Here is a 15,256-nt window from a genome sequence, read left to right on the forward strand (position 1 = left end):
AGGTAGGAGAACGAAAAGGGGTCAGGACCCCAGCGGTCCTGCTCAACTCTGAGGAAATGGAAGTAACGTACCTTTTGGCCACAAGTAGCACACAAATCCGCTGGAATTCTGGCTCTTACAGACCTCTTAGTTTTTCTTTAAGAATCTCTCCTATTCTGCACTCATTACCTATATTAATTGCACTTGTTTAAACTTGTTACCTGTATAACAGTAACAGACACCTGTCCACACACTCAATTAATCACACTCCAACCTTTCCACCATGGCCAAGACCAAACAGCTGTCTAAGGACACCAGGGACAAAATTGTAGACCTGCACAAGGCTGTGATGGGCTACAGGACAATAGAAAATCAGCATGATAAGAAGGCAGCAAATGTTGGAGCAAATATTAGAAAATGGAAGAAACACAAGTACTTGGCAATCTTACTCGGTCTGGGGCTCCATGCAAGATCTGGCTTCGTGGGGTAAGGATGATTCTGAGAAAGGTCAGGAATCAGCTGAGAACTACATGGATGACTGTACTGAAGGGAGGATGAATGGGGTCATGTATCGCAAGATTTTGGCTAACAGCCTGCTTCCATTAGTAAGAGCATTGAAGATGGGTTGTGGCTGGGTCTTCTAGCATGACCCAAAACATACAGCCAGGGCAACTAAAGAGTGGCTCTGTAAGAAGAATTTCAAGGTCCTGGAGAGACCTAGCCAGTCTCCAGACCTGACTCCAATAGAAAATCTTTGGAGGGGAGCTGAAACTCAATGTTGCCTAGTGACAGCCCCGAAACTTGATAAAGAAGATCCGTATGGAGGAGTGGGCCAAAATCCATGCTGCTGTGTGTGCAAACTTTGTCAAGAAGTATAGGAAACCTCTGTAATTGCAAACAAAGGTTTCTTTCACAATAGATTTTTATTGAGGCTTAAGCCCCCGTCACATTTAGCAACTTACCAGCGATCCCGAAAACGATGTGACCTGATAAGGATCGCTGGTAAGTCGCTGGGAAGTCGCTGGTGAGATGTCACACAGTCAGATCTTACCAACGACTCAGTAACGATACAGGTTGCAGTAGCAACCTGAATAACGATCTCTGCTGTCATTGGGACCCTGTCACACAGTGTCAAACAGCAATGCGTCCTGCCCAGCAGGACATCACCTTTGAAGAAAATGGTCCAGGACATTCAGCAATGACCGGCGTCCTCACATCAGGGGCCAGGTCATTGCTGGATGTCAAACACAGCGACATCGCTAGCAAGATCGAAAACCGTGCCTCAGCAGCGATGTCGCTAGCGATGTCGCTTAGTGAAACGTGGCCTTTAGTGGTACAGATAAGTTGGGGGAGGAGTGTGCTGATTTGAAGTATGAGGCGCAAGTGAACATGTGAGTTGCGAAAGCGGTTGCCAGAGGACACTTATCCACTGGGAACTTCTGCAACAGTTCTCTTTCCTAGGACAGGAAAGTGGCATATTTTGAGAATTTATTTACAGAGTATTTGATATAGACCTCAAACCTGTATTAGCGATTGTGGGGATTGAGAGGGTTTGTACTATATTTGAGTTTATCATTGTCTAGGATAGGGGTGCAGTCCGTACCACATGACTAACCCAGACGTAATTGTAGAATTTGTTAGGAGGCATCGAGAACTGTTTTTTTAATTGATCAAATGTTAGTATCCGGCCCTCGGACAGGATGTCGCAAACAAAGGTTTCTGTACCAAATATTAAGTTCTGTTTCTGCAAATTAATAATTTAAAGATCAGACAATATAATTGTGTGAATTTTGCTTTAAATTCTGTCTGTCACAGTTGAAGCGTACGTACAAAAAAATTACAGACTTCTCCATTCTTTGTAGGTGGGAAAACTTGCAAAAACAGCAGTGTATCAGATACTTATTTTCCCTACTGTATGAAAAGAAAAGCCTGGAGTAAATGTGAAAAAAGTGGAATAAATGGCTAGAATGTCCTGCCATTGTTTCAGAGAGTAAGGGGCACTTTGCACACTGCGACATCGCAGGTGCGATGTCGGTGGGGTCAAATTGAAAATGACGCACTTCCGGCATCGCATGCGACATCGCAGTGTGTAAAGGCTGGATGATACGATTAACGAGCGCAAAAGCGTCGTAATCGTATCATCGGTACAGCGTCGGCGTAATCCATAATTACGCTGACGCAATGGTCCGATGTTGTTCCTCGCTCCTGCGGCAGCACACATCGCTGTGTGTGAAGTCGCAGGAGCGAGGAACGTCTCCTACCGGCCTCACTGCGGCTTCCGTAGGATATGCGGAAGGAAGGAGGTGGGCAGGATGTTTACATCCTGCTCATCTCCGCCCCTCCGCTCTGATTGGCCTCCTGCCGTGTGACGTCGCAGTGACGCCGCACGACCCGCCCCCTTAACAAGGAGGCGGGTCGCCGGCCACAGGGACGTCGCACGGCAGGTGAGTGTGTGTGTGAAGCTGGCGTAGCGATAACTTTCGCTACGCCAGCTATCACCACATATCGCTGCTGCAACGGGGGCGGGCACTATCGCACTCGGCATCGCAGCATCGGCCTGCGATGTCGTAGTGTGCAAAGCCCGCCTAACAAAAGAGGCAAGAATGCACAGCAAAAATATGTCATAAATAGTAGTGAAGGTGCAAAGCCCACAAAACACTTGAATGCAAAAAGGAGAAAAGCATGGGCCAATAGAAGCACTCAACTCACAAAAATATAATAAAACTATCAAATTTATTAAACACCATTAAAAGACATCTAAAATAATTGTCCAACGGTTGTTGATGAAAAATATTAACAAAGGATTTTTAAACTTTTTGTTAATATTTTTCATCAACAACCGTTGTATTCCGTACAAACTGTATACATTATCTGTTATACCTTTTGGTCTCTATTGACATGATGAATGGACAATTGTTTTTAGATGTTTTTTAATGGTGTTTAATAAATTTGATAGTTTTATTATATTCTTGTGAGTTGAGTGCTTCAATTTTCCCATGCTTTTCTATTTTTTGCATTATTCCAGAGAGTCTGACAAGACTAAGGGGTACTTTACACGCTGCGATATAGGTACCGATATCGCCAGCAAGCGTACTCACCCCCTTCGGTTGTGCGTCACGGGCAAATCGCTGCCCGTGGCGCACAACATCGCTAACACCCGTCACACTACTTACCTGCCTAACGACATCGCTGTTGCCAATGAACCACCTCCTTTCTAAGGGGGCGGTTCGTGCGGCGTCACAGCGACGTCACATGGCAGCCATCCAATAGCAGAGGAGGGGCGGAGATCAGCGGCTGGAACACACTGCCCACCTCCTTCCTTCCTCATTGCCGGTGGATGGAGGAAAGGAGATGTTCGTCGCTCCTGCGGTGTCACACATAGTGATGTGTGATGCCGCAGGAACGACGAACAACATCGCTACTCACCAGACAACGATATTTTGTGTTTGCCACAAAGAGAAATTGGCAGCACTCTGAGGTTGTCAAACAAATCTTGCTTTATTTTTTCTTCCAGACAGGTGAAACAGACATGAGGGTGCAGGGGGAGCGGAGCACAAGGACGATGGTACCGTTTCACACCACAGGGGGTGCTTTCACGGGTCCATATGGTATGGAGTGCTGCCAATTTCTCTTTGTGGCAAAAGAAGTATTTATCCTGGCACTTTGGCAACAGCACCACGGTCAGTCACTTCATCCTATGCACTCAGCTGTTTTTTCTGCAGCAAGTCCATGTGAGTATTAGCAGCTGAGGCTGCCTCTCAGAACACCCACGTGGCTGGCTCTAAACAGAACAGGGCCAAAAAGGACTTTGCTACAACAACCTTACAGTGCACCTTTTTACTTTCTATTTCACTAAAGATATTTGGTGTTTGGACGACCTCTCCAACACCAACGATTTTTACCACTTTTGCGATCGTTGAAGATCGCTCATACGCGTTATACACTGCGATGTCGCTAATGACGCCGGATGTGTGTCACAAACACTGTGACCCCGACGATAAATCGTTAGCGATATCGCAACGTGTAAAGTACCCCTAAGAAGGCTGGAAAGGTACAATACAGATATAGTTGGGAAAAATGTACAGTAAATGTGTGTGGTACTATAGGTGTGGTGTGAAAACTGTATGTAAGAAATTGGGTTAAGAGGAAGAAGTCGTATTAAGGTGGGGTGGGAGTGGTAAGAGGGATTTATAGGGGAAGGAGGGGCTATTCTTGATTTTTGTGAGTGAATGCCTTGTATAACAAACAGATGTTGTAAAAGATGTAACAAAAAGAAAGATCTGCTCTAAATGAAAAAAAAAAAAATTTATATATATATGCTAGCTGTAATACCCGAGCGTTGCCCGGGATAGTAGCTGCCTCTTTGTCTCTCTCCCAGTCTCTGTCTGTCTGTCTCTGTCTGTCTCTGTGTGTCTGTCTCTGTCTGTCTCTGTGTGTCTGTATCAGTCTCTCTGTCTCTGTATCAGTCTCTCTGTCTGTCATCTCTGTCTCTGTCTGTCATCTCTGTCTCTATCTCTGTCTCTGTCTCTGTCTCTATCTCTGTCTCTATCTCTGTCTCTATCTCTGTCTCTGTCTCGTTCCCCGTCTGTCTCGTTCCCCGTCTGTCTCGTTCCCCGTCTGTCTCGTTCCCCGTCTGTCTCGTTCCCCGTCTGTCTCGTTCCCCGTCTGTCTCGTTCCCCGTCTGTCTCGTTCCCCGTCTGTCTCGTTCCCCGTCTGTCTCGTTCCCCGTCTGTCTCGTTCCCCGTCTGTCTCGTTCCCCGTCTGTCTCGTTCCCCGTCTGTCTCTGTCTCTTTCCCTGTATCTTTACTTGTCTTTGTCTATTTCACTCTTTTCCTGTCTGCCTCTTTCCCTGTCTGTCTGTATCTGTCTGCCTGCCTCTTTGACTGTCTGTCTCTCTTTCTGTCTCGTTCCCTGTCTGTCGCTCTATCCGTCTCCCCACCGACATCTTATTACCTCACAAGCTTCTAATACGAACAATTTATTTTGTTCCTATAGCAACCAATTACAGCACCTATTAATAACCTAATAGCTCGTAGCTCCATTGACTTAAATGAAGGCAGGTTTTTTGGAGACTAACTGTAAAGTGCGGGGTTACATTTTCCCATCCAAACATAGTCTATGACGTTCTCTGAGTCACATGGGGTGTCTGTGTAAAATCACGTGCTTGGAAATGCGACGGTGCGGATTCCTTTAGCGGACATACACACGCACATACACACACAGACACGCACACACACATACAGTGCATACATACACTCAGCTTTATATATTAGATATATATGTATATATATACAGTGCCTACAAGTAGTATTCAACCCCCTGCAGATTTAGCAGGTTTCAACATTCGGAATTAACTTGGCATTGTGACATTTGGACTGTAGATCAGCCTGGAAGTGTGAAATGCACTGCAGCAAAAAAGAATGTTATTTCTTTTTTTATTTTTTTTTTAAATTGTGAAAAGTTTATTCAGAGGGTCATTTATTATTCAACCCCTCAAACCACCAGAATTCTGTTTGGTTTCCCTAAAGTATTAAGAAGTATTTCAGGCACAAAGAACAATGAGCTTCACATGTTTGGATTAATTATCTCTTTTTCCAGCCTTTTCTGACTAATTAAGACCCTCCCCAAACTTGTGAACAGCACTCATACTTGGCCAACATGGGAAAGACAAAGGAGCATTCCAAGGCCATCAGATACAAGATCGTGGAGGGTCACAAGGCTGGCAAGGGGTACAAAACCCTTTCCAAGGAGTTGGGCCTACCTGTCTCCACTGTTGGGAGCATCATCCAGAAGTGGAAGGCGTATGGAACTACTGTTAGCCTTCCACGGCCTGGACAGCCTTTGAAAGTTTCCACCCGTGCCGAGGCCAGGCTTGTCCGAAAAGTCAAGGCTAACCCAAGGACAACAAGGAAGGAGCTCCGGGAAGATCTCATGGCAGTGGGGACATTGATTTCAGTCAATACCATAAGTAACGTACTCCACCGCAATGGTCTCCGTTCCAGACGAGCCCGTAAGGTACCTTTACTTTCAAAGCGTCATGTCAAGGCTCGTCTACAGTTTGCTCATGATCACTTGGAGGACTCTGAGACAGACTGGTTCAAGGTTCCCTGGTCTGATGAGACCAAGATTGAGATCTTTGGTGCCAACCACACACGTGACGTTTGGAGACTGGATAGCACTGCATACGACCCCAAGAATACCATCCCTACAGTCAAGCATGGTGGTGGCAGCATCATGCTGTGGGGCTGTTTCTCAGCCAAGGGGCCTGGCCATCTGGTCCGCATCCATGGGAAGATGGATAGCACGGCCTACCTGGAGATTTTGGCCAAGAACCTCCGCTCCTCCATCAAGGATCTTAAGATGGGTCGTCATTTCATCTTCCAACAAGACAACGACCCAAAGCACACAGCCAAGAAAACCAAGGCCTGGTTCAAGAGGGAAAAAATCAAGGTGTTGCAGTGGCCTAGTCAGTCTCCTGACCTTAACCCAATTGAAAACTTGTGGAAGGAGCTCAAGATTAAAGTCCACATGAGACACCCAAAGAACCTAGATAACTTGGAGAAGATTTGCATGGAGGAGTGGGCCAAGATAACTCCAGAGACCTGTGCCGGCCTGATCAGGTCTTATAAAAGACGATTATTAGCTGCAATTGCAAACAAGGGTTATTCCACAAAATATTAAACCTAGGGGTTGAATAATAATTGACCCACACTTTTATGTTGAAAATGTATTAAAATTTAGCTGAGCAAGATAACTTGTTGGTTTGTAAGATTTATGCATCTGTTAATAAATCCTGCTCTTGTTTGAAGTTTGCAGGCTCTAACTTATTTGCATCTTATCAAACCTGCTAAATCTGCAGGGGGTTGAATACTACTTGTAGGCACTGTGTATATATATATATATATATATATATATATATACATACATACATATATATGAAAAGGTCTATTTTTTTTTGCTCCTGTAGGGTGTGTCTTAGTGAAAAACTCTTTCTGTTCAACTAGCTGTATTTATTCAGTTTATACTTTCATGAAAGGCCACATGGGACCAGAAATATTAAAGGCAATAAGAATAACCTTGAGAGCTAAAAATGACATCTATTGAATTTCACTTGATCCCTCTATGACTTACATTATACAAGGTTTTTGTGCCTGTAAAATAATATTGCTTTAAAGACGCTCTTACACCGGGGCTGTATAATTACTTATTTTCAAAGTAATTGCTTGACAAAAACACTCAATGATACAAGCATTCCATAATTTAACAAAGCCAGTCATGCTTGTAATAGGTTTTATAATTATGTTTGGTGGTTTGTGCTGATGATAACTTCATGCCCATAAAATACCAGGACAAAATTAATTTAGCATACTGTATCAGGGAGGAAAAGTGTACTTACCATGGCATCTGCTTTATGCTTCATTCGCTTAGCTTCCTGCATAAAGTAATCTGCATTGTGAGGTCTAAGAAATCAGAAAGAGAAAGCTCAGAATTATTCGGTGTTTTGCCCTGTTTGTAACCTTCTGTAAACTATAATATAATTATCAGCAACCATTATAAATCAGAATTATTATACTATCATTGCTGAAGGGTCACAGATATTAGGAGATTCAAGTTACAAGTTCATATTTTACTTTGGTGTTTAGTTCTTTTTTATATATTTTTTTCGTACCTGTGTTTTTTAATTTAAAGTTTTTCTTTTCAACATGGAAAGTGATTTATGTGATACACAGGTTATGTGACTCCAATATTCCTTATAGAATCATGTGCTGTAGTGTCAAAACACAATACACATTAACACATGACAAAAATTGCCTTAAGCATGGCATGATGCTAAAAAAAAAGCTAGGACCTGCACTGATCAGCAGAATGGGGCACTTTTATCACCTTTATGTCAATTTAGAATATAATGGCGGTGCACATGGCCAAAATGCACATGCCCACCTACACTCCATTCATCCCTTAGGTGGCTAAGGATTTTTTTCCATAGCTCCATAGAGAATGAATGGAGTGGTGGTCGGGCCTGCACATTCCCAGTCCATTCTAAATGGAGATAGTAGAAGTAAAAGTGCCCAGTACTGCTGATTGGTGGAGATGAGCCACCGATCTACAAGTTTTCATCTATTCTGAGGATAGGGGATGACTTAACTTCACTGAACAACCTGTTTAAGATGGAAGAGAAAAAAACTGCTCTAAGGCCGATGTCACACTTGCGATTGCCTCGCGTGTATCTCGCGCGAATTTCGCGGTGAATCACCCGTCATGGACTCACACTCTGTTCACAGGAGCAGGTCAGTTGCATTCATCTCTATGCAGCTGAGAGGCTCCTGTGAGGAGAGTGTGAGTCCATGATGGGTGATGCACTGCGAAACTCGTGTGAAATACACGCGAGGCAATCGCTAGTGTAAAGGGGGCTTTACACGCAACGACATATCTAACGACATGTCGTCGGGGGTCACGGAATTCGTGACGCACATCCGGCGTCGTTAGCGACGTCGTTGCGTGTAACAGCTACGAGCGTGTGTTAACGATCAAAAATACTTACCTAATCGTTGATCGTTGACACGTCGTTCATTTTCAAAATCTCGTTGGTTGTTGTGGACGTAGGTTGTTCGTCGTTCCTGAGGCAGCAAACATCGCTATGCGTGACACCCCGGGAACGACGAACAACAGCTTACCTGTGTCCTCTGGCAATGAGTTGGGCGTGTCATTAATGCGGCTGGTCTCCGCCCCTCCGCTTCTATTGGTCGGCCGCTGTGTAACGGCGCACGAACCTTCCCCTTAACAAAGAGGTTGTTCGCCGCCCACAGCGACGTCGATCGATAGGAAGGTAAGTATGTGTGACGAGTGTTAGCGATATTGTGCGCCATGGGCAGCGATTTGTCCGTGACGCACAAATGACGGGGGCGGGTGCTTTCATGAGCGACATCGCTAACGATGTCGCTGCGTGTATAGCAGCCTTAACACCGGCCTTAAAGAGGATCTGTCGCCACATGGAAAGTACCCAGTTTTTTCTCTTATTGTATTACCGCTACTCACTTGAGTATGCTTTTTTTTGTTTGTTTCTCTTTTAAAACTGTCATACTGTGCCATAGATTTGGCCCTTTTTATTCGGTTCACGTATTATGAACTTTACTAAGGGAGGTGTTGCTCCCAGGGTAGTAATGCAAGGCAGCCTAAAGACACATCCCCAGAGAATCTCATGAGGCCCACTCCCTTGGAAAAGACAAAAATATTAGTACCAATTAAAAAGTCCCATATCTCTGGATCTGTATCGCAAATTTAATAACAAATATGGTGTACTCAGGGGAGCCATGAGAATTAACTTAGAGAAAAGACTGGACACTTGAACTGGTGTCATGTCCTCTTTTAAAATGTTGTGTATGTCTGTGTTTTAATATTGACCCAAAGCAATCACCTTGGCACAGTGTTTTTGGCCCCAAAAATGCAGGAAAAAAATGCAGATTTTTTTTAAATGCTATTTGTATATTCATTAATTTATTGTATTTATATTCTTTTATTATATTTAAAAATACAATATGCAATTCCTAATTGTTTACCTTCATCACTAGCCAATCCCAATGGAGAGGAGAAATAAAGCTAAATGTTGTCACTCCCATTGTATTTTCAGTAGCATTCACTAAACACTGTGCTGCCTGAAAACAGTGCAGCAGATTAAAACAAATACGTGTTATACAAACATGACATGGGATAGCAGTTTAGTAACAGTAGTAAGGCTAGGTTCGCACACTGCGTCTTTTTGACGCTGCGTTTTTGGCCGCTACAAACGCACAAAAACGCACCTGCGTCGAAAAAACGCATCAAAAAACGCATGCGTTTTAGACGCGATTTGGTGCGTTTTTGGCTGCGTTTTGCTGCGTTTTTGATCTCTGCATTTTGCTGCGTTTTTCCAATGCATTGCATGTGGGGAAAACGCAGAAAAACGCAGGAAAGAACTGACATGTCCAAAAACAGATGTGTGCGGACAGCAAAAATGAAAACTCATAGACTTTGCTGGGGAAGCAAAGTCCTGCAGTTTTGTGGCCAAAAATGCACCCGAAAAACGCGCAAAAATGCCGCGAAAAACGCACTGTGCGCACATAGCCTTATGGTGATGGCTTTACACTAGCAGGGTCAATAGTCATCGTGTGTGATATTTTTCTATTAAGCTTCTTCTAACTAAATTAGAGGCACCAATGTTCTCCGGTATGGCTTGCAATCTTACCTTGACACATACAATGATATACTCTATAAATTGCACACAACATTATATTGTATTGCTCTACCTTGTGCTATCAAGCAACTGCTTTGTTATCCTTGTATCTGTATGCCCATTCAGTTCAGGAGACCAAAGGTTCGGTCTTGAGTTGTCTTTATTATGTGTTGAGCCTGTATGGTTTGATGGTTGCAATCTCTAATAAAAAGGAGTAAAAGATGCTGTCATGTAATACAATATAAGCACACATTATGTATGGCTTTTATTTATAAATAATATATTTTTTTCATCATAGTCTATAAAGTATGTTTAAGGCTGAGTTCACATCTGCGTCAAAGTCTCCATTGCAGATTTCGACATTTTTGTTGGAATACATAAAATAGTATACAGTGGGGGGAAAAATTAAAAGGAGGAGGAATCCAGCATCCAGTTCTGGTATTTTTTCTAAAATAATTCCTTTCTTAGGTATACATTAAAAAGTCCATATTCCATTTCCATAAAAACGCATCATGGCGGTGTAGAGGAAGACGCGTTTCAGATAAATCACGTCCTTAATCTAAGACAGCAAAAAAATTGTGGGGAAAAGAGTATTTAGTCAGCCACCAATTGTGCAAGTTCTCCCACTTAAAAAGATGAGAGAGGCCTGTAACTAACATCATAGGTAGACCACAACTATGAGAGACAAAATGAGAACAACAAACCCAGAAAATCCCCATTTCTAATTTGCCAAGATTTGTTTTTGCAAATTATGGTGGAAATTAAGTATTTAGGCATCTAAAAACATGCAAGATTTCTGGCTCTCACAGACCTGTGACTTCTTCTTTAAGAGGCTCCTCTGTCCTTCCCTCATTACATGTAGCAATGGCACCTGTTTGAACTTGTTATCAGTATAACAGATACCTGTCCACAACCTCAAACAGTCACACTCCAAACTCCACAATAGGCAAGCAGCTTGGTGTGATGAAATCAACTGTGGGAGCAATAATAAGAAAATGGAAAACATACAAGACCACTGATAATCTCCCTCGATCTGGGGCTCCACGCAAGAGTTCACCCCGTAGGGTCAAAATGATCACAATAATGGGGAGCAAAAATCCCAGAACCACATGGGGTGACCTAGTGAATGACTTGCATAGAGCTGGGACTATTGTTATAAAGGCTACCATCAGCAACACACTATGCCTACAGGGACTCAGATCCTGCAGTGTTAGACGTGTTCCCTTGCTTAAGCCAGTACATGTCCAAGCCTATCTGAAGTTTGCTAGAAAGCATTTCGATTATCCAGAAGAGTATTAGGAAAATGGCATATGCTTTGATGAAACCAAAGTAGAACTGTTTGGTAGAAACATAACTCGTCGTGTTTGGAGGAGACAGAATGCTGAGTTCTATCCAAAGAACCCCATACCTACTGTGAAGCATGGGGGTGGCAACATCATGCTTTGGGGCTGTTTCTCTTCAAAAGGACCAGGACGACTGATTCGTGTACATGAAAGAATGAATGGGGCCATATATTGTGAGATTTTGAGTGCAAACCTCCTTCCATTTGCAAGGGCATCGAAGATGAAACGTGGCTGGGTCTCTCAGCACGATAAAGATGCCAAGCACACCACCAGGGCAACAAAGGAGTGGCTTCATAAGAAGCATATGAAGGTCCTGGAGTGGCCTAGCCAGTCTCCAGATCTCAACCCTATAGAAAACCTTTGGATGGAGTTGATGGTCTGTGTTGCCCAGTGACAGGCCCAAAACATCATTGCTCTAGAGGAGATCTGCATGGAGGAATGGGCGAACATACCACCAACAGTGTGTGCCAACTTTGTGAAGACTTACAGAAAACGTTTGACCTTGGTCATTGCCAACAAAGGATATATAACAAAATATTGAGATGAACTTTTGTTATTGACTAAATACTTATTTTCCACCATAGTTTGAAAAAAAAAAAAGTCAGGCAAGGTGATTTTCTGGATTTGTTTTCTCATTTTGTCTCTCATAGTTGTGGTCTACCTATGATGTCGGTTACAGGACTCTCTCATCTTTTTAAGTGGGAGAACGTGCACAATAGGTGGCTGACTAAATACTTTTTCCCCCCACTGTATATAAAATACACAAAGACAGAAGATTTACTGACTCCATTATAAGTCAATTGGGGTCAGGCTGCCGCTGATATCTGTCATGTGTCAGATCCACCACTGCCATGAATATCATTTTTCTGTTCTTAATATTAAAAAGGAAAACAGAAATTCTAATGCTGATGTGAACCCAGCCGTATGTGGCACACAAATCTCAATCAGTCAGAAAGCAAATAAAAAATTTCTGTATGAATTACAAATGGAGATGTTCTTATAAACCTACTTTAACCAGTTAAGGATACGTGCACACTACGTGTTTTAAACTTCGGTGAACCTGCCATGTTTTTCAAGCACAAGACGCCTCAGGAAACTTTGTTGTAGTTTTACATAAGCATCTTTTGTGTGGTTTCCTTGGTCATTTTCTGAGTCTTTTTCTGATTGTTTTGGACTCCAGTGATATTTTTTGGTGACTTTTCCTATGTTTTTTTTTGTGGCGGCTTTTTTTACTGTCGGGTTCCAGTTATTTAGTTTTTTTGTACTCCATTGCACAATGAAGAAACTGCTAGCGTTTTGTAAGCGTAACGATGGCAAAACGTTCCCATTGACGTCTACTGTAAAGTACAAAGTGTCGTCCAACTGCAAACACCTCAAGGAAGGACATGTAACTTGTTTTAGCTGTTTAAGGGTTTTGGAAACCTGAAATGATTAAAGGCGTTTAAAAGCCTTATATGCAGAGCAAGTCATTTTGGCAATGAAAAAATATAAACGTAACACTTTTTGCTTTTCTCACATTTTTTAATGTACACAAACGCCCTTTTCTCGCAAATACTGTTCACAGATTTATCTAAATCTGTAAGTGAACTCTTCTCCTTTGCCAAGATAATCCATCCAAAATGTGCAGTTTTATCACACAGCAAAATGTCTCAGATGTTGCAGGTTTTGAGGGAACGTGCAATTAACAAGGTGACAGCAAGAATGTCCATCAAAGCTATTGCCCATGAATTGAATTTCTCTACCATAAGCCATCTCCAAAGACATTTCAGAGAATTCGAGTACATTCAACTGGGCCCACTGTTGGTATATGCAACAGACGAGGACTTCTTTGTATGTGTGAAGGAGGACTTTATGCTGATCTAACAGTAGACGGCGATGTTATGTAAAGTTTCCTTACTCACTATAGTGTAAAAAGTCTTTTGTTTTTCTTTTTGGTTTCACTTTCTCTTCCTGATGAAGTGCTGTATGACTGTGTATATTATTACCTCATGTTCTCTAAGGAGTAAAGAGTTTGTTATCCCATGTAATCTGCACTGTGAACTTTCTTCTATACCTGGGAAGCTGGAAGCTGTGCAACAGGTTATGGGCCCAGGCACCCCAAGATCCCAGGATCGCAGACACACAAATATCCCAGGCACACAAAGATCCCAGGCACCCAGGATACCAGGCACCAAAAGATCCCAGACACCAAAGATCCCAGACACCCAAGATCCCAGACACCCAAGATCCCAGACACCCAAGATCCCAGACACCCAAGATCCCAGACATCCAGAACACCATAAAGCTCAGCAAGACCCTGGTGAATGCAGAATAATTCTTCAGAACAATTCTCTCCAAACAAGTAAGACAAATTAAAGATCATGAGTAGCACAGAGCTAAAACTCACAGTAGCTAAGCTGAATAATGAGAACTATCAGTTATGGAAGCTCAAAGTGGAGATGTTATTGTCTATAGATGATTTATGGGAAGTAATCACTATAGATAGACCCCATGATAATAATTAGACATGGGATAAGGAAAATAGACAAGCAAGAGCTACTATCAGCCTATTAGTGGAAGATTCTCAATTAATTCACATCAGGAATGAGGATACAGCACAGGGAATGTGGGAAGCATTAAGAAAGCTACATGAAAGACCCAGCTTAAATCAAAAGTTATTTCTGCTAAGAAAGCTTTACAGCATGAGACTGAGTGCAGACAATGACATGCACGAGCATATATTCTCCATGATGGAAGTGATATCACAGCTGAGATCAATTGGTGAATATATTAAGGATAGCCACATATCAGCAATATTATTGTGCAGTTTACCGGATTCATACACTGCGTTAATAAATGCACTAGAGACAAGACCTGAAACAGACATCACATTAGAGTTTGTAAAGACCAGACTCGTAGATGAATATCAAAGAAGTAAAGAGCAAACAAATGATTCTTCTAAAAAAGATGGTGGAAATGCTCTTAAAGCTACAGAATCAATGATACACTATAATAAAAGAGACAAGAGGATGTTTCAGATGTAAGAAAAAGGAACATTTTAAAGAAAGACTGTACTATATGGAAAGCAGAACAACAGAAATTACACCATAAAGAGAATACACAGAAGGTGAAAAACACAATTTTCTGATTCATGTGTAAGTATTTGGTATGGCACATTTAAAGTAACTGATAAGAAATCATCATTAGGTTGGTTTATTGACTCAGGAGCAACAAGTCATATGACAAGTAATAAAAGTTTCTTTACTGAACTTGATTTACATAAGAAGGAAGCCATTTATCTTGCAGATGGGAGCAAAATAACTGCTTAAGTTATTTGACAAGGAATGCTAAACTGTTCTAATAGGTTTGGGCATTATTCAACAATACTTGTACAGGATGTGTTATATGTTCCAGGATTAGAAGGAGGATTGTTATCTGTAAAACGTCTAACAGCTAAAGGACTTACTGTAAAATTCAAAGATGATGAATGTACAATCCTAGCGGGAAATAAGATAACCAATGTCAAGGCAGATGAACAATTATATCATCTAGACACATTAAAGGAACAGATGAAGTTGTGTACACATGATCACAAGAATGTATTCATATGTGGCACAGACATCTAGGACACAGAAATCCTGAACGTAAAATGGAGCTACAAAAGAAAGAATTGACAAAGGATCTATTGATATCTGATTGCTCAATTACCGTAAGATGTGAATGTTGTATAACATCTAAGGGTACC

The 15,256-nt window shown here is 42.2% G+C and overlaps 1 protein-coding gene across 2 annotated transcripts in view; it reads right to left on the reverse strand.

The window, feature by feature from the left end:
- AFF3 (ALF transcription elongation factor 3) overlaps positions 1-15,256 on the reverse strand; it is a 731,240-nt gene that overhangs the window by 65,776 nt on the left and 650,208 nt on the right. For both annotated transcript variants that reach the window (XM_075336411.1, XM_075336412.1), the window contains exons 12-13: positions 10,263-10,390; positions 7,376-7,439 (exon numbers count right to left, since the gene is read on the reverse strand). In XM_075336411.1, coding sequence (XP_075192526.1) covers positions 7,376-7,439; positions 10,263-10,390 — 192 coding nt within the window. The remainder of the gene's footprint in view (positions 1-7,375; positions 7,440-10,262; positions 10,391-15,256) is intronic.

The sequence above is a fragment of the Anomaloglossus baeobatrachus genome, chromosome 2 (assembly GCF_048569485.1).
Source record: "Anomaloglossus baeobatrachus isolate aAnoBae1 chromosome 2, aAnoBae1.hap1, whole genome shotgun sequence".
Lineage (NCBI taxonomy): Eukaryota > Metazoa > Chordata > Amphibia > Anura > Aromobatidae > Anomaloglossus > Anomaloglossus baeobatrachus.